We start from the raw sequence: 26,808 nt of genomic DNA, 5'->3' as shown, positions 1-26,808 counted from the left end.
GCTCCCGCGGAGGCTGCGGGCGCCGGAGCCGAGCCTGCCGGGGCGCTCCGTCCAGGGCAAGAGACGCGCCCCGCTGCGCCCCCCCGCCGGCTGGGTGGGTATCTGCGCCCGCGCCGGCGATGGAGGGCCTGGGGGAGGGCGTCCGCCCGGGCAGGCTCGCGGGCCGGGTCTGAACCACCCAGCTCGGGAGCCAGCCGCTGCGCACCGCACACCTGCCCCCATCTCCCAGGGCAGGCTCCAGGGCGCTGCTCTGGGACCGGGGAGAAGCGGGTCCTGACCCCCTTTCCAGCACCGACATAAGGGCGGTGCAGCTCCCAGGTAAGGGGACAGACACTGCCTCGCCTGGAGGAGGCGCCCCCCAACTGCAGGATGCAGCACAGGCCCCACTGGCACAGCTGTGCTGGTGCTGGAAGGTTGCTTAGGATGGCAGCCAAAATCTCCATTCAGCTGCCAAACTTTCTGGCTGACCTTGGAGACACACACGCAGAGCCTCGTCTGCCTCGCAGGGTTGTTGTGAAGGGGTGGGGGAGGGGAAAATCCCCGGGGATAAATTGAAGTGAAAGAGTGTGTATGTTGTCTTGATTGCCTTGTTGTTCCACTTGGTGCTCCAAGTGGGATGGGGTTTTTTTTTACATCCCTTTGTTTCAGTGGCATAGCCTGAGGGGGTGCAAAGTGCTAAATTTTGCAGGGAGCCTCACCCTTCCCTTCAGAGCCATTTGCTCCCCCCACTTGGAATGGCTCCCTGAAAAACTTAGTGCTTTGCACCCCCTCTAACTATGCCATGGCTTTGTTTTCTCTTTCACTCCTTGCCACAACCCTGTAATGTGGATTAGGCTGAGATGGCTTCTTTTTATTTTATACCAAGTAGCTGGGGCAGTGTCCGTGGTTTCTTTGTGGGAGAGTGGGGATTTGAACCAGCATCTTCCAGGTCCAACAACAGAAGCAATACACCATTCTGGCTCTCTTACTATTAACAGTATTTAATTAACTGTTTATTAATTAATTTAATTATGGGAAGGGACTGTGGCTCAGTGGTTAAATCCTCACTTTGCACGCACGCGCGCGCACACACACACACACACACACACACACCATCCCAGGTTCAGTCCTTGTTATCTCTAGATTTGGCTAGCAAAGCCTCTGCAGAGCTGGGTTTCCAATCTGTGTTGACGGTGTTGATCTAGAGTAGGGATGTCAAACTTTCATGCAGAGGGCTGAAGCTAGCATTTATGGTGCTTGCTGAGGGCCAGAAGTGACATCATTAAGCAGGAAGTGATGTCATTAAGCAGATGATGGCCAAAAAATAAGCACTTTGTTCTCACATAGAAACTCATTAGCTGCAAATGACGGAAGGGAAAATGTGCAAATCTTGTTCATATTTTCAAGATATGAGAGAGCCCAATTATCATGCTGGGAGAGCTCAATTTTAACAGAGGCTGGATAAATTGCTTCCAGGGGTCGCATCCAGCCCACAGGCTTTATGTTGGAGACCCCAATCTAGCTGAATTAATAGTCTGATTCAGCGGAAAGTCATTTCCTAAGTCAGGCTGAGAGTAGTGGGCTTCTCTTTCCCTAGGAATGCAAGGAATCAAAAATGCACAGGCTTCCAGGATTCTGCATTCTGATGGAATGTGCTTCTTGATGCAGGTCTGCCTCTTTGAAACTGCTTGGATCAGAGTCGAGCATTGTGAGGAAAAAAATACTGAGTTCTGTGGGTATGCAAAACCCTGTGAATTGATGCCCAGAATGTAGGCCCAGAACCAGTTCTGAATGTTCTGTCTCAACCCAAGATCATGCTCAGTGATAGACAGTAAAAAAAATAAAAAATATTGCCAGAGTACGTAATGAGTGCCTTGTACTCAAACTGCAACTTGCCAAACTCTCTGCTTCTGAATTTAGACACAAAATCAGTGACAGTTTCCTGTTATCTCATCCTGTTGTGTCTGTGGACAGTGGCATAGCTAGAAGGGGTGCAAAGCACTAAGCTTTGCAGTCACCTGAATGCATTTGCCTCTGTTTTGCTGCCACCACCCAGAATGGCTCCGAAGGGGAGGGGCTGCTTGCATGGCATGTTCAGGCGCCTGCAAAACTTAGCACTTTGCACCCCCTCTAGCTACGGCACTGTCTAAGGGCTTCAAGTTAATTGTCTTCTCCACACCGCCCCCCCTCATAAAAAGTCAATTGGGAAAACAACTTACAATGGTTCTTCCTGACAGGCTGTGCTTTGAATGGGCAGAGAACATAACTCCAGGCATTCTGGATCCACTTCCTTGTTTCTTTGTCACATCACATCCACTAGAGATGGCAAGTGATGCTGTTTAGGGTTGGTGTGCAGGTCAGGATTCCTCCTTTTGGTTTCTCTTAGTAGTAAATGGAACCGGAGGATCCCTCCCTCAGCGAACTTGCTTTGGAGGTGGTCTTACCTTTTTCTTTTGTTTCAGGACCAGCTTCCAGGTGGAAGCCGGAGGGACAGGATCATGCCGCCCCCCAAAGATGTTGTGAAAATTGCAGTTCAGATGATGGGGGCCATTCCTCAGCTCATCGAACTCAATCAGGTCATTTACTGTTATTGTTACGTAGCGCTTTTCAACAAGACTAGTTCACGAAGTGGTTTGCATCATGAAATAAATTAACTACAATAAATATTAATTATAAGGAGAAATTATATGTTGTCGTAGTAGTAGTAGTTGTTGTTACATTGTGGTGTCCTAGTCCATCAAGGAGTTTGGACTGGGGTTTTTGTGTGCTCACTACTTTGAGTGCCCCAGCTAGATTTTGATTCCTTCCGTGCCTTAATATTTCTGGAGTAAAAATTACCAGTTTTATTCCCAACCGTGGATCTGGTGATCAACCCATGCCCAAGTCCTCATTTCCCGTTTGCTTTTAATTTCAGGCCAAGCCATTGTCTGCGGTTGTGAAAGAGGTTTGCGATGCGTGAGTAACCTTCACTTTCGCCTTTCAAAGTGGAAGAGCTCAAACATCTGGTAGATGTTTGTGAGTGTGAACATCTGGTAGACAACAATGCCCCATAGACACCTGCAGAAATCTACCATAGTTTTCCACAAACAGGCCGAAGTTCTGCCTTTTTGACATTTCATTCCAGCAGCCTGTTTCATTTCAGCAGTCTATATGCATGCTTGCTTGCTGTCTTAAACAACATTGTGATCTTCTGAGGCTATATGTGTGACCACAGTTCTGCACAAGCATTGTGATACTGGGTGTGGAATCCAGGGTCCTTTTCTATCTGTTTTTTTTTTTTTTCAAAACAAGTTTTGCCTTTAAAGATATGCTTAAAGATATATGGACTGTGCCCAAACTTTGTAACTGGAAGGGAATGAGATAGTCAGGGGGTTGACCTCCTCTGCCTGGTCTAGCTTCTTGCCCATTAGTAATTAGTAAGTTCAGAAAAAGATACTCGAAATGAAATGTGAGCAAGACAGAAGCTGCCCTAGTCAAGAAATCTGCTTATTTAGCAAGGGTGTGCCAACCTGCTCTGAATAAAGTTGCACTCCCCTTGAAGGACCAGGTTTGCAGTTCAGTGGTACTCCTGGACCCAGCCTTGCTCCTTCATGCCCAGCTGATGGCTGTGGCCTGGGGTGCCTTTGCCCAGAGTTGACTGTTGCACCAGCTGTATCTTTTTCGGTGAACCCAGGCTCTGGTTATCCATGCCTCAGACAACTCTAGTTTGGATTGCTGCAAAGTGTTCTACGTGGAGCTACCCTTGAAGATCCTCTGTCAGCTCAAATGGTGCAAATGCAGCTGCCACAGTGTTGACACTTGACAGATATACTATTAGAACTTATACTTTATATTAGTCCTGTGTACTATACAACACTGTTGTTGTTCTAGCGATGTTGGTTGACAGTTACTTCCAGGCATGATTCAGGGCGTTGGTTATAGCCTTTGAGGCTCTAAATGGCTTGTGGCCCAGGTCCCTGAAAACCTCCTTCCCAAACTTTCTAAAGTGTGGCTGGTGAGGACTGGAAGAGTGTCTTTCTGGTGGTGGAACTTCCTGTCACATGAGATACAACTGCTTGCTTCCTGCCAGTTTTCTTGAAGGAGGCTGTAGACTCTCTTGTTCCAGCAGGGATTTTTTGATCCCCTTCTACTGTGATTCGTTTTGTAAATAGGTCTCTTTTTCTCCTGGTGTTTTTATTCCCTTTTCTCAATTGCCTGTTTTGCTGCTTTTGTTTTTGCATTTAAACTTATCTAAACTTATAGTGATATTTGCACATTTTTTAAAAAAATGTTTGTTCTAAGCCGCCTTGCATTTGAAAGGAGAACAGAGTAAAGATCTTTCAACAGGTCCATGAAAATTGCGAAATGCAAATAAGCAAACTTGCAAAACGTATGCCGGTTGAAGAATACCAGCTGGCACGGAATTCCAAATTGCAGAGTACAGTTTATAGCCACATCTGGCTATTTCTCAGTGACTGTAAATTGATCAAGGACAGTGTTTCTCAGCCAGTGGAATGGGTACCACCAATGGCGTCAGGTGGTACTTGCGGAACGCCTGGACACCTGCTGGCCAGCAGCAAAAGCAGGAACGCAAGACAACAAACAGTGGTTGGAGCTCAGCTTGGCAGGCAAAGTGTGTTTTTCTGCACTTGGAAAAGCTCTCCTGTCCATCTTGAGCCTCTTACTGGCATTTGTTGCACTGCTTCTGGCCTCCCAACCCAGAAGTACATGATGACGCCTGACCTCCAACCCAGAACATGTTGATGATGTCGTCGCCAGTTACTTCTGGTAGTACTTCGAATAGGTGGACCTTGTGAAATGAGTATGGCAGAGGACAAACGTTGAAAAACACTACTCTAGGCAGCTTTCAGAAAGAAACTTGAGTCCCTTTTCCTGTACTGAGCGGTATAGCAATTCTTTTGTCTTTTGCAAACAAGAGCATTCTTAGATATCTTAACTCTTCTCTGGGGCAACGTAATATGTCCTTATGGACCAGGCTGTGTTGCCTCAGGAGCAGTATTGCTGCTGCTTCTGTTAGCCCAACCACAGCAGAAATCTTATTGGTGGACTCTTGATTTAGGTGGAACCTCAATAATTCGGAGCGCTACGCCCTGCAATATGTGGATGGCCAGCAGGCGTACATCACGGAATCGGTGAGTGCCTTTAAACCCAGGATGCTCCCTGCCCTTTGCTGGGTCCTTCCAGCTCAGGATTCTGTACACTAACTGGCAGCAGATCTTCAGGGTTTCAGTCAGGGGTATTTCCCAGCCCTTCCTTTTAGAAATGGGCTATGTCAGATGCAAGGGAGGGCACCAGGATCAAGATGTCTTGTTATCTGGTGTGCTGCCTGGGGCATTTGGTGCGCCACTGTGAGGTACAGGAAGATGGGCCTATGGCCTGATCCAGTGGGGCTGTTCTTATGTTCCTACAGATGCTAGGTGCCTGAGATCTTTGGCTTGCAAAGCATGTGCCTGTTCTGTATTCCCATCCCCAAAACAATGGTTATGTCAGGGCACTGCTACAGTACATATTACAACTTGTACTGTCAGACACTGACAGGCAGCTGCTTTCAAACATTTTAGGTAGGGGTCTTTCCCAGCCCTCCTTGGAGATGCTAGGATATGGGACTAAGCAGGGGCTCAGCCAGTGAGCTAGAGCCCTTCCTCCTTTGGTGCACTATCTAGACCAGGGGCCTCCAAAGTATGGCCTGCAGTGCACCAAGAAAAGCCTCTAGGATGTAGTGCAGCGGTGGCAAAGCTTATCTTTCCACCCTACCGCCTTCCATCTTTGTTCCCGATCTTCATAGAAACTTTGGGCAACTGCTTCTGCTGTTGATTGCCCCAGAGGGTTCTGTAACCCAATTTCCTGGGGGAAGTGGCCGCCTGGCGCAATTTTCTACAACGATGGGAGGCAGCAGGACGGAACAGTAAGGCTCTGCCATCACTGGATCTGGTCCACAGGCCTCCATGATCTAGACCCGAGCTTTAACTGATGTTGTGTATGTTGCCTAATGCAGTGTTTTGACCCTACAGTTGTTCTTCTTGTCTTTCTCTAGAACCGTGGGGAGATCAAGAATGGGAGCATCCTGCAACTGACCACTGCTCCGGTAGGTTCTGCCATCACATAGTAAGGCCAGGAAGTTGTTCATTTCAGCCCCAAATCAGGATTCCTTCACCCATTTTCTCCTTCCAGTATCACTGCATAATTTCAGTTCCCAGAAACACTGACCCTTCTCTCCTCGCTTAGCACTAGACATTTTGTCGGCCTTGACAGGCATTGAATTCTGATGTTTGTGACCAATTCTTAAAATTCACTGTGAGTGATCTCTTGTGCTTGAGCTTCCACGGGACGCTTATTCCTTTGCTGCTTATGCTTTGCTGTGTCTCCTTGGCCGAGACAGGAGATTTGAAAGAGCGAGGGTTGTGTTGTATTTGGGTCTAGCTTCTTGATCTGTCTAAGTCATTGGTTGTTATTTGTCTACCTCCCAGTGTCATAATCCAGGTCCCTTGTGGAGACTTGAGTGCGGCTTGTGGCTTGCTTGTAGAGCCCTTTATAAGCTTCTGTGGTGGCTTAGTCACCTCTCTTCTAAACTAACAATCCCTCGAAACCCATAGCTTCATAGGGAAGTTGCCCTGAAACCTTGAGAATTTAGGGTGTCCTTTTCAGCAGCCTTCCCCGTACTTTGGTGTCTTTTTTTTAGATTGGGGGACCAGAACTGTACAGTACAGTTGGGCCCTTGGTATCCACGGGGTATTATTCCAGGACTCCCTTGCAGATACTAGAATCCGGGGGGGGCGGAGCTTGGCGTGGCACTGCAGTTGCCTCGATGCCACACCTGGCCCTCTGTACCAGCCTCCCAGCCTTCTCAGAAGGCCTCCCGGATGCGATTGAAAGTCGTTGGTGCAGACCGGAAGCAGCTTTCGGTTTTGTCTGGGAGGCCCTCCGTGCTGCAGGCTCAGCATCCGCAGATGCTCAAATCTGTGAATGCCGAGCCCACGGATAAGGTGGGCCTGCTGTATTACAAATGCATCTTCCATAAAGATTTACGTACGTTTCTCCCTGGCAGGATCAAGAGGCAGGCAAACTACATGGAGGAATACAAAGCCACAACCTGGATGTGAAGGCCGACTCTCTGAAAAAACTGGCAAGTCTCTCTCGCGACGTTGCCTTTGCCCAGGAGTTCATTAGCAGGAATGGCCTCAACCAGCTGTACTTGATTGTGGAAGAGGATAACAAGTGAGTATCCCAAGGGAAATGGGAGCCAAGCTGGGCTTAACTTTTGATGAGCATCCTGGTTTTTTTTTTCTTGCTTCCTATGGGGATCAATTTTGCAACCAGGTTCAGCCTGAGATCTTCTAGTGCCTGAAGGGGTATGCTAAATTCTTATGCTGTAGAACAGGGGTGTCAAACCCGTTTCATACAGAGGGCCGGATAGCATTCATGATGCCTTCTGAGGGCCGGAAGTGATGTCATTAAATTGATCATAACCAAAAACATGCACCACTTTTTCTCACTTTGGAGTTCATTAGTTGCAAATGACAAAAGAGAAAATACACAAATCTTGATAATCTTTCAAGACATGGGAGAGCCCCATTTTCATGTGGGCTGCCCTTTCAGCAGTAACACCTCAGCACTGCTCAGCAGCTGAGAGCATAAGGGCCAGATAAAAAGCGTCTGCAGGCCGCATCCGGCCCCCGGGCCTTATGTTTGACACCCCTGCTGTAGAAAGTGGCACCCAGTCCTTCTCTATACTCCTTGAAATTAAAAAGGAAGAAGGAAATGTGGAGAAGGGAGTGGTGGGTTAGAATGTCTCGGGTGTTCCCTCCCACCACTCTTCAGTCCTTCCCTCCACACTTCCTTTTTTGCTCCATTCTCTCTTCCCTTCTGAATCCTGGGAGTAGGAGGAAGGGGAGTGGTCAAGGAGGCAAGCAACTGCATCGGTTTCTGCCTGGTGCAACAATCTTAGGGCCCAATCCTATCCAACTTCCCAGCTCTGGTGTAACCACAATGCAGTCCTGTGGTAAGGGAACAAATGTTACCATATCTTGAGAAGGCCCCTCCACCACAGGATGCAGCGCACACCCTACTGGCACAAGTGCAGCAGCACTGGAAAATTGGGTGGGATTGGGCGCTTAGTTGGCCTTGTAAGCGGGCTGGCTCTGACTGCTGCTTGCCTTCCAAAGAGACTAGCCAGCACTGTCTGGCCTTCTGATGGTCTCGGAAGAGAACTCCTGTTCTCCAGGAGTTAATTTTTAATGGAAACTGGCAGGGCTGATGCTTGCTGAAAAGTGGCAACCCTCCATTGACCTGATTGGATGCAGTACTTGACTAATGGCATACTTTACTCCCAAGATTGACCACGGCAGTTCTAAGGCCTGTCATAAAATCCCCAGTAACACAAGGAAAATATTCTGCAGAACAGCCTGAACCAGAGAAACGATAACGAGAGAGAATAGGGATACCACTTCTTACACTGGCCCCAAGAAGAACACTCAGATAATGTACGTTTGAGTAACATTGATTCACATTTGACTGCTGTATTTCAGCTGCCAAGTCCAGGATTTCCAGTGGCGGAGCTGAGGTTTTCAGAGCAAAACTTCTCTGCCTTTTGCTTCTGCTTTCTCAGTTATTGAGACCTTCCGTGGTCTTTTCTGGCAGTTTTTAGGTTACGCAGAAACCATCTGCTCTCCGTCTCTCCTGCCCTTCCTGTCGCTTTGTTGTTGTTCCTCTTCTTCCTTTCTCTCCGTCTCTCTCTCTCTCCATCTCTCTCTAGGTGTCTCTAATGCGTAATCCCTGTGGTTTCTGGGTGCCCCTGTTCCTGCTGCACTTGGACCCTCAAGGATGGTGCTCCTGGGGCCCTCTCACCTTGTTTGCTGTCTGTTGCTCCAGTATAGGGGAGATACTAGTGCATGCCCTGAAGGCCTTCGTGCAGCTGATGGAGCACGATTTTGTTTCCTGGGAGACTCTGGGTCCAGCTTTCATCAAAAAGGTAAGTGCAAAAAGGTACTAATGTAGATAATCTCTATACATCCCCAGCCAGGAAGCACACATGAGAGCAGACTATGTCTATCTTAGGACATAAGGAGTAACCATATATTGTGGGCTCCTTTGGGCGCTACTGGAAATCACAAAAGAGCATGATGGCACTCCTGGGCCAGTCTTGCGGAGAGGAGACTGAGCTGTTTCCACTTCTAGAACATTCTGGGAGTTCCTCTTTCGTTTGTTGCAGAAAGGGGATGAAAAGTCATTCATGCTTCCTTGTCAGTGATTTCCTGTAAAATACTAAACACAAAACAAGAAAAATTATTCTAGTACTTTCTGTTTTTCAAGTAAAACAAAATGATAAATAAGGGCTGTGTATCCTGATCGGTGGTTGTTCTCTTGGGTCTTTGGTTGAATTATTTCCTACATTGGGATCTTTTTGGATTGTGAGCCCCTTGGAGGCAAGATGGTTAACATGTAGAAAAATACTGTAAGCAGCTTTGAGCCTGTGGGGTAGAGTGAGACAAAAACAGATGGAGAAGGCAAAGGATTGAATGTGGAATCTTCTACATGGCAGCATATGCTCAACCACTGAGCTACTGCAGCTCTGTGTGAGCAGCCAAACAGGATTTGAGTTCTTCAGAGCAGGCAGATCTCTCCTTTTTAAAGAAAGTAAAATTGATTCACAATGTGCCCTTTTGTCTGGAATTGCCATTGTCTGTTTACTCACTTTTAACAGAGAGTCCAGATGATATGGCATTCTAGTTGTTATGGATCCTCATCAAGACATCCTGGGAGCTATGATTCTGCAAGCTCATTAGGAATATGCAGAACTTTTTAAAAACATTTATGCCCTCAGAAATCTGTGTTTCCCTGAATTCCTTGGCCAGACAATTTTAAAAAAGTATCTGGAGAAAAGACTTTGGTGTCTTTGACCCTTTTGCTTCTATGACTTCTTGTTTATTGGTTGCAGATTGTAAGCTATGTCAATGTAGCCCCGATGGATGCCTCCATCCAGCAGATTTCGTTGGCCATCCTAGAGAATATGGTGCCCACCAGCCGTGCTCTGTTTGAGCTGGTCAAGCACGAAGTGACCTTGGACCGCCTCATTGCCCTTTTGCAAGTGTAAGCACAAAACAAACCAATGCTTACGGAGTGCCATTTTTATGCCTGCCCTTCTCAGTTTTCTTGCTCAAATGCACACTTGTCCATCAGGCTGTTGGAGGCAGTGGCCCAAATGCAGGGATGCACTGTGAGCAGTCAGGATGCTGTCAGGTGCTGGCCTAGGGTCGATGTCCCTCAGGGGTTTCACCTGGCCAGGCTGACCCTGGAACTCTCAGTACCAGCAGTAGCATCCAATGTGCCATCAGGAGGTGGGCTGGAGGTGCTGTAGGGGGCCCAGGGCAGGGCTTTGTGCCAGAGACCCCAGAAGCCTGGCACCAGCACTCCTGAAATGGTAGGACCCTGTCACTTCCTGCTTGTCTCTGTCTTGCTTCCTTGTATGGTGACGATCCACTTTTCAGCCAAATGACAAATCAACTCAAAAGAGAATTTTCCTTGGCAAGAAAAGATGGTCGTAAAAAGTGCTTGCAGTCCGTGAGTGTGCATGTGAGTAAATAGAGATCGCAAGGACCCCTCTGTTGCATTGTGCACAGACTGGGCTGCATCATCCGTGAAGCATCCTAAGGAAAACCAGGCTGAACCAGTCCAAAGCCCCATCAGGTTTCAGTATCTGGTTTTCCACAGTGATCTGCCAAAAGCCTTCAGGCAAGGCCTCAAGCAAGATGTGTAGGCAACTAGCTCTCCCGCACTGCTTACTCCAGCAGCTGCTGCTGTAACACGCTTCCTCTGAACTGCCAGGGTGACAAAGAGCGAAGGGCACAGGATGCTCACCTCTTCCTTTGCTTTCCAGAATGAATCGGCAGCTGCAGCTGAAAGCCATGGCTCTGCTTATTGCTCTGCTTCTCAACGCCAGTGACTCTGAAAGGAAGGTAAAGTGATGTGGGGTTGGGGCAAGAGAGCTATTAGTCCCACTGAATAAGCTGTACCCAGGAGGCTAAGAGGAGCTGGAATCTTTAGCCAGGAAGGAAGTTGCCTTTCTGTATGAAATGGTAGAGCCTTTCCCCACCCTTAGCAGCTACGAAAGATATTGTGGGGGGGGGGCAGTAGCCCTAACTCCAGCTTGTAGTTGTTGCAAGCACTGTACAAGGCTCAATATTGCATTGTGGGAAGGAGGGAAGGTTGGCCAAGGAGCAGGAACACCAATATAAACCTCATGTGATCTGTTTAGGGGGGCTGTGGGCAGCTGCATGCAGCCAGATTTCATATGTAGTATTATAGTTCAGCAAGAACTAGAGCTCTTTGCCCTGTCTCCCTCCTCTGCAAGCACTTCTGGGTTCTCACTGCTTGTTTTATGGATGGGGGATTGAGTCCAAGAGACAGCTACCTTTCCCAGTGAATTTTTGGTTGAGCAAGGATGTGAAGTCTGGCTTCCTGGTTGCAGTGTCAGCATGTGGCTCTGAGGTTCTCCTAGTTGTTAATTCCCCCCCCCCCAAAAAAAACCCCTTTAAACAATAAGAGTTCCTTCTAAAGAATGATCTTTCTAAGCAGAGGAGATCTAGCAAGTTTTGGTGGCCGGTAGGATTGTCTCAAGACCTCCTGGTGCCTAAGGTGGTGCATCAAATGCCACCTCTCTTACCTGGCTGTGCAGTTCTAACCCACTGCTCTTGCTTTCGTTCCCTGGATTCAAAAAGCAAGAGGGTAATGGAGGAAGAGGAAGCTTGGAGGAGAAGAGAGTGATGGGCTAGAGCAGTGGTTCTGACTGGCGGCTTCCTTGACCTACTGGGCCATTGACTGTGGCTCCCCATTAGGGCTACAATCCTGTACATTGTATAGGTTGGCAAGTTTTTCATGAGGATTCTGCGGCTCCCCTGGCTGATTTCCATGGCTCCCTAGAGAGCCACTGCTCACAGTTTGGGAACCTCTGGCCTAGAGCGTCAGACATTCCAGCTTGCTGCTCTCTCCTCCTCCATCCATGCTCTTCTGCTCTGTTACCTTTTCCTGTTTCAAATCAGGAAGCATGAGAGATGGCAGGCAGGTGGAAGCTTGCATCCCTTCAATCCATTGCCTGAAGCAAGCACCTTAGTTGACCACCTCGTGGACAGGCTGGCCCTAGCTGTTGAAGACGGTTCGGAAACTGCAATTAGTGCAGAATGCGGCGGCCCGTGTGGTCACTGGAGCTAGGTGGTTTGACTCTGTCAGCCCGCTTCTCCAGGGGCTGCATTGGCTGCCCATTCGTTTCCGGGCCCAATTTAAGGTGCTGGTTTTGACCTTTAAAGCCCTATACTGCTCTGGGCGAGGGTATCTCAGAGATCGCCTACTTCCGTACAATCCAGCTCGTCCTCTTAGGTAATCAGAGAAGACCTTTTTACAAGTGCCGCCACCTAAGGAGGTACGTGGGGCGGCGGCAAGAAATAGGGCCTTCTCAGTAGTGGCACCAACATTATGGAACTTCCTTCCCCTTGACTTAAGAATGGCTCCCTCTCTTGAGACTTTTCGGCAAGGCCAGAAGACCTTTTTGTTTAAACAAGCCTTCTGAGTTCATGGCCTTTTTAACATCTTTTCTATATCTTTTAGTATTTTTACAGGCCTGATTCCTCTATGATTTGCTGCGTTTTGCTCTTTTTATCTGACTTTTTATCTGACTACTGTTTTTATGGGTATCTGTTAAAGTGTTTTAATATGTTTTTATTTGCGGTTAAATTATGTTTTTAATATGTTGTAAGCCACCCTGGGTCCCTTCGGGGAGAAGGGCGGGATATAAATAAAGTTTATTATTATTATTATTATTATTATTATTATTATTATTATTATTATTATTATTATTATTATTATTATTATTATTATTATTATTGAACAGGGAGGCTGAACAATCTGCATTAGAAATTGGTCCAACTTTGATCAAGGATGCTGAATTTATTTTTACACACACTATCTGCAGCTTGTAGATTCTAAATAAAAGTGTATTTTTTCATGAGATCATTTTGGGGAAAATGGATAAACAAACAGAATCTCACGTAATGATGGACAGGATGCTGAACAGCTTGTGGATTGGTGAGAAGCTGTCAACTGGCGTCAGGCTTTGTAGCTGGGATGCTGACATAGACGTGCTGGCCTCGGTTAGAGAAAAGAAAGGTGGGACAATAAGGCTGGGATAGTCTCACTGCCTCTTTTGTGTTTCTAGGATATGATGGACTATCTTGGGGAGAAGAACCTCAGGCAGTTTATCCACAAGGTGGGCATATGGGGCTCCCTGGCATCCGTGTTCTGGGCATGGGCTTTTTGGCTTGTTCGTTCCTGGGCACCTCCATCTAGCATTTGTTCCTGGGTGTCTCCTTTCTCTGTCTCTTACTGCCATATCTGTCTCTTCTACCTGTCCTCGTGACCATGGGGGGGGGTGCTTTGTCCTTGTTGAGTCCCACTGCGTGGAGGTGGAAAGTTCCATCAGGGGACAAGACCGAGGCTGTGCTGGTTGCTGACTCGTAGAACTGGCTGTGATGATCTGCTCCCTTCTGCAGAACATTGTCCATGCCTCAGAGCCCATTGGTGATGAAATGGCCCACTATCTCTACGTGCTGCAGTCCCTCACGTTGAACCTGCTGGAACGTCGAATGAGGACCCCCATGGATCCCTATTCACAGGTCTGGTTGTCTTACTCATACCTACTCTTGCTCCATGGCATCTTCTACCTTTCTTGAAAGCATATTTTCCCTCCTTCCTCCTTAAGCTGCTGTTTAGTGTGCCTCTGAAGTGTTCTTCACTGTGAGTGCCACTTCACATGGTCATATAAACCTCACCAGCTGGCCAAGGATTAAGAGGTGCCAAGGGGCCAAGCACACCGGGGAAACAGTCTGGTGTCTTCTCTTGTGGAGAGGGAAGAGGAGGAAGTGGTGGAGGGAGAATGATTAAAGTCCCCCCAAAAAACTTTTTTTTTCTTTTTTGAAACAAGGCTGAACGTCAAGATAACTTTCAATATTGGTGTTTCTCAAGCAGTGGTACTTGCAGTGGTGTCCAGTGGTATGTGAGGGACCCTCAAACTCCCACCCTCTGGCAGCAACACCAGCAATGCAGTGTGACAAGCAGCAGGAGGAGGCTCAGTGGACAGAGCTCCAGCATATTCTTTTTGTGTGGTCAAAAAATCCTTCCTGTCTGCCCTGAGCTTCTTGCTGGTGTTTGTCATGTTGCATCTGGCCTCCCAATCTAGAAGTGACCGGCAATGACATCATCACAGTTACTTCCAGTGATACTTCCAATAGGTTGGCCAAGCAAAGTACTACACCAGGGTCAAAAACGTCATGTGGTATAGTCCTCTGGGACTATACCACTCCAAAATGCTGGAGAAGAGACTTCAAGTTTGAATGTTTCCCCACTTTAAAAAAAAATGTTGAAAATTAGCATGTCAGAATGCTTTTGTGTATGTCTCCCTGATGTGCTAGTTTTCTATCTGTGGAGAGCAGTTCTGCCACAGCTGTTTGCTCTCTGGATGAGATGTTCCCTTCGCTGCCAACAATGCTTGCCTTCCAGGGCAAATAGAGCTGCAAGGGACTCTGCTTTGTATTGACACCAAGGTGGGAGAACTACTGTTGTCCCATGCTGCAGGCCAGATCTAGGTCAGCACATACAGATGCACGCCTCTGCTGTTTTTATTACTATTTAGCACAAAACATCCCCCCCAATATAAGCAGAGGCTAACCAATTTTCTGCTTAAAATAACATATATTTTGACATAGTTCAAAGAGACTTAATATGTTCACGTGAGGATGTAAACGTGTTGTCCTCTCTGCACAGGAACAGAGGGAGCTCCTCCAGTCCCTGCGCCACGTGGCCTTTGAGTCTGAGAATGACTCTTCTGCCAGCAGCTTCAACACAGAGCGGCGTCGCTCCCTTTGTGCCAAAGAATTCCGCAAGCTGGGCTTCATGGTAAGTCCCACAAAACAGGTTGCCTGCATGCAAGCAAAGATGGCAGTGAGGACAGGCTAGCTATTTCTTTGCCCAGCCTGTAATTAATCTGCAGAAGTCCATGCCACAGGATGTGGTGATGGCCCCTGGCCTAGATGTCTTTAAAAGGGGATTGGACAGAATTATGGACAAAAAGTCCACCACAGATTACAAGCCATGATGGGCATGTGCAGCCTCCTGGTTCTCAAAGCAGGCTATCTCTGAATGTCAGATTCAAGGGAGTGGTGACAGGAAACAGGGACCTTGTTGATTTGTGTGCTCCCTAAGGCATCTTTTGCACCACTGTGAGATCCAGGAAGCTGGACTAGATGGGCCTATGGCCTGATCCAGTGGGGCTGTTCTTATGTTCTTAACTACAATTCCCAGGAAGCCTTGCAGGTCTCTTGTTATCTGGTGTGCTCCCTGGGGCATTTGGTGGGCCGCTGTGAGATACAGGAAGCTGGACTAGATGGGCCTATGGCCTGATCCAGTGGGGCTGTTCTTATGTTCTTAACTACAATTCCCAGGAAGCCTTGCAGGTCCCTTGTTATCTGGTGTGCTCCCTGGGGCATTTGGTGGGCCGCTGTGAGATACAGGAAGCTGGACTAGATGGGCCTATGGCCTGATCCAGTGGGGCTGTTCTTATGTTCTTAACTACAATTCCCAGGAAGCCTTGCAGGTCTCTTGTTATCTGGTGTGTTCCCTGGGGCATTTGGTGGGCCGCTGGGAGATACAGGAAGCTGGACTAGATGGGCCTATGGCCTGATCCAGTGGGGCTGTTCTTATGTTCTTAACTACAATTCCCAGGAGGCCTTGCAGGTTTCTTGTTATCTGGTGTGCTCCCTGGGGCATTTGGTGGGCCGCTGTGAGATACAGGAAGCTGGACTAGATGGGCCTTTGGCCTGATCCAGCGGGGCTGCTCTTATGTTCTTATGGGAGACCTCTTTCATCCCAAGCAGGTATTTCACTGTACAAAATAATACTTAAATATTCCAAATGTTGCATCAAAAAACCCCCTCTATTCAGGACCAGGTTCTGCCCTGAAAGAATGCAGATAATTTGCACATCTTTGTAGTGTAAGTTCAAATTATGCAACATTTAGACTACTTTCCCATTTCTTTATACAGTTGGCCCCCGGTATCCGTAGAGAATCAATTCCCAGACCCATGCAGATAATGGAATCCGGGGGGCCAGAAAATAGGAAGGGTCTGTAAGAAGGCTCTTACAGGGTTTCAGAGGCCTGTGTTTCTGAGATGCAGGTGTGTGTATGTTTGTGCACACCTGACCTGCCCGCATCTCAGAAGACCTGCTGGAGCCTTCTGGAAGTGTCTTCCGGGTGCCTTCGGGTGCCTCCTTGCCTCCAGCAGGCTTGCTGAGATCTGGGGAGGCGTGGAGAGACCCATCTGTGCCTCAGAACACCTCCCAAATGTGACTGGAAGGCTCTTCCGGTTGCATCCAGGAGGTCACGTGAAGCCCTCCAGTGCGGATTAGCACCGGTTTAGGGTCAGATCTGACTACCTGTTATCCAAATGTACATCTGCAATGCCAAGGTTTGGTTTTTTAAAATGAACTCTTCGAACACTAGGGTTTTGCAAAGTGCTGAACCAGCATGCACATTAAATTACCATCCCTTCCTACATATTCCTTTACCTAACCTTACATTTTGCACTCCTTTTATTTATTTTGCTTCTTTTTTGCCCAGGATGCAAGAAGTCATCAAGTTGCCTTATATCTTTCCTTTTCAGAATAACAGTAACCCTGCCATGGATTTGCACCGTGTCCCTCCAGGGCTGCTTGCTCTAGACAGTATGGTCTATTTCTCCCGAAACTCCCCAAGTGCCTACAGCAGGGTAACTTAAGGACTTGCTGCTGCTTGTGTTTCTGATGTGACAACCAAACATGGGACTTAACAAACGGGATCAGGTGTTGCTGTCCTGCCTTTCTTGCAAACGGCCCTGAGGCCTGCCTGTGTCTGCTGTGGGTAGACTTGAGAGGGTTCTAACTGAGCTGGTGTTTTGATCTGATTTGGAAATTTTTACCTTTTCAACGTAACCCTCTCTCTCCTACGTGTGCGGGAAGCATAGTTGGTAGCTATGGGGCAGCTTCATTGTGGGAGCAAAATGGATTCTTCTTCTACCTCCTTTGATCTCTTTTTCTTAGCGTGACTAAATCCTAATGTTTTTCAACTCCGTGATCTTCTGGAGTAGAAATTGGTCTGCCATTTGGACTTGGCCTGCTTCATATGCTATTTTTACTTATAGCTTGCTCTAGGTTTACAGCCCAGTTTTTAAAATTCCCCCTATAAGTTTCTAGTCCAGGAAGAGTGCCAGGATGTTTTAGTGGTTTGGGAGTCCATAGCGCTCCAGGTTCAAATCACCGCCTAGTCATGAAAGCTTTCTGGGTGACTTCGGGTCAGCCTCTGGCTCTCAAGCTCACCTACCTCATAGGGTTGTTGTGAGCACAGAAGGAGGGAAGGAACCATATGCACTGCCTGAGCTCCCTGGAGGAAGAGCAGTATAAAAATGTGAAAAAATAACTAGACCTTCCCCCAGGGGGCTCTCTCACAACCTAAAAATAATTTGAAAAACTGCTTGGGGAAGTAAAAGAGGTCATGTGAATTTAAAATGACAGTGGGAAACATAATAGGACTTAGTGCTGCAAAAACGAAGTGCAGTGATCGTACCTTGTAATAATAAAGGTAATACTACCGTCTCTGCCTAGGAGGTCAGCAGATGTTAACTCTCAGTCCTGGGATACACCTCCAGCAGCGCTGATTGCTACTGATGGTCTGTGGGGAAAATGTCATGCTTCCCACACTGTTTTTGGTGCTTCCTGCCCTGAACATGAAAAAGATTTGAAGAGCAGGTGCACCTTTGTAAACAGGCCTGGGCATTCTGGGAGGCTGACTGATGTGGCTGTCCTGCCACCCACCTGTTTCCACTGCTCCTCTTTGCTCTTCCTGGACCTGAAAAAAGAGAGGAACGGAGCAGTAGAGGAAGTGTGGAGGAAAGGGGACTGGTGGACTAAATGACAGCCCCCCTCCCAGCCAGAATCTGCTGCCTCTGTCATTTTATAATAGGGATGGCACCACTCAACTCCTACCCCAAAGACCCCAGATTCCACTTGGGCCATGTTGCTTCTAGAGCCCAGCTATGTAGATGTCTCCCTCTTTCAGCTGCAAGCTAACTCCTTCATCTAGCAGCTGTGATGCCTCTCTAATCTGGCTTCTGCACCTCTGAGAGGCCTGACACTGACTTCTGTCCCTTTTCTTCTAGTTCATTCTTGAGAACAGCAGCCGAGAAGACAAACACGAGTGCCCGTTTGCCCGGAGTAGTATCCAGCTCACCTTCATGCTCTGCGAGATCCTTCACGTGGGGGAACCTTGTGAGTAGCTTTCTGGCACTCCTTGAGGTGTTTTGGCCCGTGGCTGCTGCGTCACAGTCTAATCTAGAGGACTTCTTGATGGGCCATCCAATGATGGCAGCACCCAGCCAGACTCCTATTTCTGAGAACCAGTCTAGCTCCTCAGGAGGGCTGTGTAGGGGATGATCTCAAGGTGTGTCACTTAAAGCCTGTGATGTGGGAGCGAGGAAAAGGCGGCACATGGCTGTGGTTGGCAAGTCCTTCTGGCTATGGGGCTCCACATGTAGAGAATTGGGCACTGTTCATTTAGCTCCCTTCTGCTTGAAAAGATAGAGGGATGTTTCTGAGCTACTGTCGTCCATACAATCCCATCCCTGCTAGTCTTGTTCGGCAATGTCTCCCAGGGAGAAACAGGGATGAGGCATCTCGAAGGGTGAACACCTCTCCAATTTGGATGTGCAGGAAGTAGCAACAACGGCATCTGTGATTGTGTTGTTCTGTTGCAACAGGCTCCGAGACAGCGCAGGCCTTCTATCCCATGTTCTTTGGCCAGGAGCGTTTTTTCGAAGAGCTCTACTGCATCTGCATCCAGCTGCTGAACAAGACTTGGAAGGAGATGCGAGCCACGCAGGAAGATTTTGACAAGGTGAGGGCTTGCCTGAGCATCCGTTATGATGTTTCAGTGCAGGTGGCTCCTTTGTTTTGTATTTGGCAGGCCTTGTATGATGTGCCTGGAACCTCCCTGCATTGACTTAAGCAGGACAGAAAAAAGCAAGTTCTAATTCTGCAGGGAGGGGGTGCTGTCATTATTACTGTGAGCCCAGGACCTCCCGATGCATGACGACAGGTGCCAAATGCTGTCTCTCTCCTATCTGATGGTACGCCAGTTTCTGCCACCACTGCTCCTCTTTTTCCTCCCTCGCTCTCAATTCAAAAATGAATGCTGACTGGACAAAGAAGTGCTCTTTGAGAGCAGTGCTCCTCTTATATTTAGCAAGGGGAGAGCAACTGTCTCTGTTCACCCCAGCAGAACATCATTTTTTTTAAAGAAGTATAAAATGTTCTGCTTAATAAGAAGGGGAATGAAAGAGGGAAATGCAGAGGAGAGGAGAGTAAAGGGCTAGCGTCTCATTCCCCCCCCCCCCGTTTCATGGATTTGAAGAGGGAAACGGAGCCAAAGAGAAAGTATAGGGGAGAGAAGAACGTTGGGATAGAGTGTCTCTGTCTACCTATCCCCTTTACCCTTCACTTCTCGAAGAGGAGAAAAAGAGGCTGCAGAGGAGAAGAAAATTATTGGCTAGAGTGTCTCCATCCCTCTATACCACCATTGCTGCTTGAATTCAAAGAAGGAAATGGAGCAGAAGAGGAAGTGGAGAGGAAAGGAGAGTGGTGTGCTTCCTCATCTGCTCTTTTCCCCTCTGTGAATCCAGGAAGCAAGAGATGGAGGAAGGAGATGGAGAGGGATGTTTCCATCAGTGTACCACCTGGCAACTGTCTCAGGCATCTTCCCAGGTGGGCACTGATGCAAAATGTTATATGCAAAGTAATCAGTTTCCTTTTTGAAGCTTAACATCCTAGAAAATCTGTCATGTTGCTGCAAGAGCATGCTTGGGGAGAGGCTGTCAAGGGCTCATGAGAGAGGGGTCTGTGGAGAGTTTGGTGAGGGGAACACACCTGTCTGTTTGGCTCCTGCAGGTCATGCAGGTGGTTCGGGAGCAGATCATCCGGACCCTGACCCTCCGGCCCACTTCACTGGAGCTCTTCAAAGGCCGAGTGAATGCCCTGAACTACAGTGAGATCCTGCGTCTCCGGCAGACGGAACGAATGCACCAGGAGGAGACTCTCGCTGCCCCTGTCCTGTGAGTAGGAAGCACTTGCTGATTTCCATCCACCACATGAGATGGATGTAGACCCATACAAAATCCGTGCATGTCCATGGAAACGTCTCCACAAGGTGGGAGTTGAGATGCAGTAACAGGGAGAAAGGATGGTTCTTTGCAAGTGTTGGAGTCAAGGGTGTTCTGTTCTGGGAGTAGAGAAGTGGAGGGGAAATGGGTTGGAGGTCTGTGTTAGGAAGCCTGTGTCACTGTCCCAACTTATTTTCATCCCAGGGAATTGAAGGAGCGGCTGAAACCGGAGCTCCTCAAGCTGATCCAACAGCAGAGGCTCCTGCACCTCTCCGAGGGAACGCTCTTTCGCAAAATCAGCAGCCGGCGCAGGCAAGGTATATTACAGGGGCGTGTGGCCTACTGGGGACAGGAGGAGAGCATTTTGCTTCTGAATATAATGGGCCCTCTTTATCCGTGGACTTGGCATCTGTGGATTTGATTCAGTGTCCTGGAATGGATCCCCTGTTACTGGGGGCGCACCATATTAGGGTGGTTATTTTGGGGAGTCCAGCACTGTGAAAGCTTCAGGGAGGGAATGTTACATCAAAGGAACCAAAAGGAACCCCAAGCTCAGCAGCTGCCTCTTTGACAGACACTCCTGAATCAGGAGCGAAGTCACGGTGACATCCCCTTAACTCTACACTGGAAGACTGTGCTCTTAAGTGTCACCTGCAGGCAGGGATATAGAATAGTTTGTTCCAACAGCTGATGTCGGGGGAGACGCATTGGAAAGGTTCTGTTTAGACACCCAGGCTCTGCTTTTTCTCTTTGGCAGACAAGCTCTGGTACTGCCGCCTCTCTCCCAACCACAAGTTCCTGCACTATGGAGATGTCGAAGAGGGTATAGAAAGTCCCCCTATTGAGAGTCTGCAAGAGAAAGGTAAGCAGGCTTCATCCCATTCACATAAGCAGACTGCTTGCTCTCTGTGTAGCACCAGGTACAAGAGTCAAAGCGCCCAAGCAACTGTCTAAATAGTAAAACTTTTCTTGAGTGCACTTCTGTGTGCTGATGGCATCGCATTTGAAGAACTGCCTTTCCCCATACAAAACTGCTTGTCCACTAAGATCAACCAATTTCTGTGTTTGAGCATTGCAAGTTTTCGACAACGAAGCAGTATGGTTTAGAGCTGAGTAAAACGTGTGTACGTTTTTTGTGTGTGTTTTGTGATGTTGGGAGCTGCCTGAGTGCCTCCTTATAGGGGTAGAAAAGCAGGCTATAAATTCCTGGAATAATAATAATAATAATAATAATAATAATACAGGTATTTCTATACCGCCTTTCTTGGTCCTCAGATTTCTCCTTAGACTTTATTCAAGGCGGTTTACATAGGCAGGCAATTTAAATCCCCGTAGGGATTTTTACAATTTGAAAGAAGGTTTCTATCTTTCAAGAAACCACAACAATAGATGTTTCTTGATCTGGTCACACATTCTGGCCTCCATCCTCCCACGCTCAGAGCAGATGGAATAGCTCGGCTCAGCTTGTCAGCTGCTTCCAGGTCGCACAAGGTGGCCTTGAACTGGTGACCTTCGGAGGTTATCTTCAGGCAAATGGAGGCTCAACCCTCTAGACCAGAGAGCTCAGAACTCCCGACATTCCTCTTAGGTGGCGCATGTATCACTGTGAGATGTGATTCCCCTTGTTCAAGCTTTGTGTATCTGTTGGTATATCCCTGTCTTCCACTCAAAGGAATGTTGATCTGTGTGCCTCTCTCTCTTCACAGTTCCTGTGGCAGACATGAAAGCACTGCTTGTTGGCCGGGACTGTCCGCACACCAAGGAAAAAACCTCTGGCAAGCAGAACAAGGTACATCTGCATCCTGTCCTGTCCGCTGTGTGCAAGTGCATTCTGTGTGCCACTTGACCTCCCAGGCTTGAAGCTAGCTTTGTTCTTAGAGCAGGAATGGCCTGATTCTTGGTGCTTATGTTGCATCAAGAAGTTGGTGATGAGGGGGTAAGGCCTGCATTGCTGTACTTCAGTAGCACATGGCTTAGTGCATCAGCTCAGGAAGGACAAAGCAGCTTCACTTTGTCATTAGCAAGAACGCAAGGGCACTTGCTGATAGAGATGGAAACAAGTCTGAGGGGGCCAGATTAGGAACTGAAAACCCAGGCAAGGAAATGAGAGCCAATCCAGTGGTGAATGTGGCCACATGTTTTTTTCTTGGGAATCCTGCACCTAAGCCACGCTACCTTCCTATGTGCCGGTATCATCTATGTGCTGGATCTTGGGATGCACTGGGTAGAACGTCAGACTTGGGCTGGAGATCAAATCCCTGCTTGGCTACTAAGTTAACTGGGTGACTTTGGACCAGGCATGATTTCTTAGTCTAACATCCTCACAGAGCAGTTGTGAGAATAAAAGGGAGAGAAGAACTGCATATGCTGTCTTGAGTTACTTGGATGAAATGCAGATGACGAGTGTGATGATATGTTAAGTCTTTGGGAAGGGATGCCATAGCTCAGTGGTAAAGCACGTGTTTTGCCTGCAGAACAACAAGGGTTCAAGTCCTGGAATCTCCAGGTAGGGCTCAGAAAGATCCTTGTCTGAAATCCCAAAGAATCACTACCAAACAGTGAGATAGTGCGGAGCTATACAGAACAAGAATGAATGAATTTAATGGCAGTGTCAGGTTCAAGTCACCATCGGGGTTTCTTCTCCTAGTCTTGATCCCTGTATGGACCTGAAGTCCTTTCCCATCTCTCTCTTGTCTCCCCCCCCCCCCACTCCCCAGGATCTCCTCGATCTGGCCTTCTCTGTCAGCTATGATGTTGGGGAGCATCTGAATTTCATTGCCCCTACACGGTACGAGGTGAGTAGCTACAAAGGAACTCTTGGCTCTTCTTAAGAGAATGGAGAATTTTTTAAGGTGGCAATGTGAATGGGGCTAGGCTTCGGAGAGGTAATCCTGTGGCCCTCGAGTGCGTGGGTTAGGTTGTCGATCAGATGAATATCTGTTTCTCAAGCTGCTGAAGAATGTGCACGAAGAACTGTCCCTCCCTGATTCTGGCTTTGCCTGTTTGTAGCATTGCAATAGTGACAATAGGTACCCTGCATGTAAGCCCCTTAACTGCAGGTGACGTCTCTTACAAACCATGTGGAATGGATGCAGATGTCTTGTGTTTAAATTCCAAAACTCCCAGCCGTAGCTCCCGGACATCTGTTTTTTTAATGCAACCTAGCCTTGGTGTAGAGACAATGTAGTGGAGAAACCATAGATATGCTGCACTAAAAGTTACACCAAAATTTGACTACGAACTAAACTGTATACCACAACCTGCCCATGTTCTATGCTGACCAAGCATATCTGCAGGATTCTTCCTTTACTGGTCACCAGGATGGGTCAGGGTCTGAAGAGGTCCACTCTTTCTTCTCTCTGCCTGTTGCTTGTGATATAATTCTATAAAATGAATACTATATATTCCCCCCCCCCTTGAGTTAAATATTTTTAGAACTGTATCTTTGAATTTTAAAAGGGGTTTACAAACAAAAGGCAAATAAACTGAAAAACAAGGGAATGAAACATTTGAGTGACAGGGGTTTAATTACTGGCTACGGCCAGGCTCTTGGGGCTATACTGACTGCTCTTGTGTCAGTGCCTTGAAAGATTGAATGGGGTGGGTTCTGCTGTAAGAAACATTGGATGATGAGGTGTACCTACAAAGCTGGTGGATGTGGGGACTTGGTACTTCCAGTTAACTTTTACAGGAAAGTCTCCATGCGGTGCCAATATGTGATTTTCCCCCATAACATAACAGCTGTGTGAACTCATTTGTGAACGTATGGTTACACTGTGTAACACAAACAATATGCTGAATTTTGATTCAACAGTAATCTTTTTTCTATCAAAACTTTCTTAGTTATCTTAAATTTTGTCTTTATCCTGTTGCCTAATGCACTGTAATGCACGTTGTATTATACAACTGCATAGTGTAAACTGTGGCAAAACTATTGATGCTGTGCCAAAAAATAGCAGCACTTTGGAAATCCCAGCACCAAAACTAATAAAGATCAAAATATTCAGATAAACACAAAATTGTTTCAATTTTCTTACACAATGTTGTTGATTTAGAGTTTGGGAGTTATTGATGAGACAAGAAAATACATTTTTTCTTCTGCTCTTTAGTTCTGCCTGTGGACGGATGGGTTGAATGTGCTTCTGGGCCGAGAGATGATGAGCGAGCGAACCCACAGTGACCTGGATATCTTGCTGTCAATGGAGCTCAAGTTGCGGTTGCTAGACCTGGAAAATATTCCTATCCCAGATGCTCCACCAATTGTCCCGAAGCCCCCAAGTAACTTAAACTTCTGCTATGATTTCACCCATATAGAACAGTAACGGCCACCTCTTCCAGCAAATACTGTCCTTATTCCGTCTCTTTGTGAGATCCACCACTTCTTACATTCTCTTTATTCAGTCTGAATGATGGTCCAACTAGATTAAGAACATGCTGGGGGCTTTTCTCTCCTTTCTTGCACGTTGGATCTCTCCTCTATTTGCCAGTTTCTTCTAACCAAGTCAGAACTGGCTCAAGACCTCGTGGTACCTGAGGGAGGATGCCAAATACTCTGTCTCACCTCCTTGCTCCCTGAATTAAAAAAAAAAGGAAGAGGGGAATGGAGCAGAAGAATGGTAGGCTAGAGTACCAGAGACATGGAGACACTCTAGCAGCATTTTCTCTTCTGCTCAGTTCTCCCATTCTTTTTCAAATCTAGGGAAGAGGAGGAACAGTAGAGGTGGGCACCCCCTATCAGTCCTCTGCCTAAGATTATTGCCTTATTTGTCCTCATGGATAGGCTGATCTTGACCACAATGTGCCATGCTGTCCAAAACAGGAAGACTATCCTTAGCACTAACCTGCAAACTAAACAGTAGTTTCAAATAGTTTGGAGCTTGGTGCTAACCATAGATATGCCTTGCCCCATTTGGATGGCCCAGCAAACCATGGTTATTGCAAAACAGGAAAGGGTAGGGAGTGTGCGGGCCTGAAACCCATTCTTAATCCTCCAAACTGAGCCTGTTTTTATTATTGTTGTTTAAATGTTGGTTCTCAGACCAGAAACCCTAATTCCTTTTACTGGGCACCTGAACACATCTATTGACTTAAATTGCTTTCTTCCTGCTACACCACTTGAGGGCCCTCAAAATTTGCAATAGTTTCAGAATGGTTTTGTTGGAGACTAGAAAACATTGCAGGGAGAAAATGGGTGCAAAATGGGCGCATCTTAAGGGCGCAAGGATGGAAGCTGTACTATGTGGAGGAAGAAAACTGAACTGCTGGCATTTGCCTACACATCCACTACCCTCTCATATGGAGCAATGATTCTGCAACAGTGAGAGCCAAAAAGTAACACATAAAGCAACAGATCGTGGCTTGTGCTTTAGGGAACCACCTCTCCTGATCTTAAGTATGACTTAAAATTACAAAGACTCTTAGATCTCTCTAGGGGAAAAAGGCTTCTCTGATCAGTGGTCTGCATTTCGGGTTTGCTCCAAGGCCATTGGGATCTTGTTAATCCTACAAAGTCGCTTGCGACAGAGGATGTCTCTGACTGAGTCAGACCATTGTTTTGTTTAGTTCAGTAGACTATGACTCTACAGGGTTTCAGGTGAGAGAACTTTCTCTGTCCGACCTGGAGGTGCCAAAGAATGAACTTAGGACCTTCTGCATCCAAAACATGCTCTATTTCTGGGCTTCAGCCTTCAGCACACCAACTTCCTGTGGCGTGAATCCATGTGACTTACCAATATTGTGCCATTTAAGTGAGTTGGGGGCAGCTTGGAAGAATTCTGGCTGCTGCTAGTGAGAGATTGGGACATTAGCAGCCACTGGAAGTGTTTAGAAGAGTTGAAAAGGGCAGAAAACTTTGTACTGCAGAAATGCAACATAAAAATGTTCATAGCTTTTCTTACTGATCCAAGCCTCACTCTCAGCCTGCTGGAGGCCTGAGTCTTGGGACGGAACTCATCATTGGCTTCCGTTGCCTGGAACAGTAAGAACCGATCTAACTGAGACTCCAGCTAGACCAACATCTTGCTTGCGTAGTCAAATTCTTCTTTGGTTCACAAAGTACGAGCCCAGTGGGCTGTCAGTTTTCTTAAGGAATCCTGGTATTAGTGTTAACTTGACTACAGCTTCCACAAGACCCTAAGCAAGCCACCTTCTTGCTTTTCTCCTTACTGTTCCAAAGGCCTCCCACAAGAAATAGTTAGACCTCCCCCCAAACCACACAACACACAGGCCCTCCCAATTATCCATGATTCCCCGCCCCCATTATCTTTGTGTTCATAACAGTTGCATGAAATGGCTCTTGCATTAACAGAGCGGCCTTTGCAATTACTGTATGTCTGCTACTTTAACAGCCAAACAAGCAGGCAAGGTAGAAGGAGCATGAATGTGAACAGGAAGCAGGAAGTTAATGTTCACTCTTCCTTCTACAACAACAACAACAACAACAGGTATTTATATACCGCCTTTCTTGGTCTTTATTCAAGACTTTATTCAAGGCGGTTTACATAGGCAGGCTTTATTAAATCCCTTATTAAATTGGGATTTTTACAATTTGAAAGAAGGTTCTTTCTTTCAAGAACCACTACATTCAAGGTGTTTCATTCCG

At 47.2% G+C, this 26,808-nt stretch overlaps 1 protein-coding gene across 1 annotated transcript; it reads left to right on the top strand.

Annotated features, from left to right (window-relative positions):
* On the top strand, positions 1-26,808 carry ELMO3 (engulfment and cell motility 3). The gene is made up of 21 exons (XM_066637076.1): positions 1-94; positions 2,442-2,555; positions 2,894-2,934; positions 5,039-5,111; positions 6,014-6,064; positions 7,025-7,194; positions 8,848-8,947; positions 9,914-10,065; positions 10,853-10,931; positions 13,184-13,234; positions 13,518-13,640; positions 14,788-14,919; positions 16,683-16,787; positions 18,213-18,321; positions 18,810-18,946; positions 19,996-20,159; positions 20,412-20,524; positions 20,965-21,069; positions 21,914-21,996; positions 22,925-23,002; positions 24,317-26,808. The coding sequence occupies exons 2-21, from the start codon at positions 2,478-2,480 to the stop codon at positions 24,527-24,529; spliced, it is 2,157 nt and encodes a 718-aa protein (XP_066493173.1). The 5' UTR covers positions 1-94; positions 2,442-2,477; the 3' UTR covers positions 24,530-26,808.

The sequence above is a fragment of the Tiliqua scincoides genome, chromosome 9, assembly GCF_035046505.1.
Source record: "Tiliqua scincoides isolate rTilSci1 chromosome 9, rTilSci1.hap2, whole genome shotgun sequence".
In the NCBI taxonomy this organism is placed as follows: domain Eukaryota; kingdom Metazoa; phylum Chordata; class Lepidosauria; order Squamata; family Scincidae; genus Tiliqua; species Tiliqua scincoides.
The sequence above is the reverse complement of the archived record's forward strand: the minus strand, read 5'-3'. Positions and strand labels throughout refer to the sequence as shown.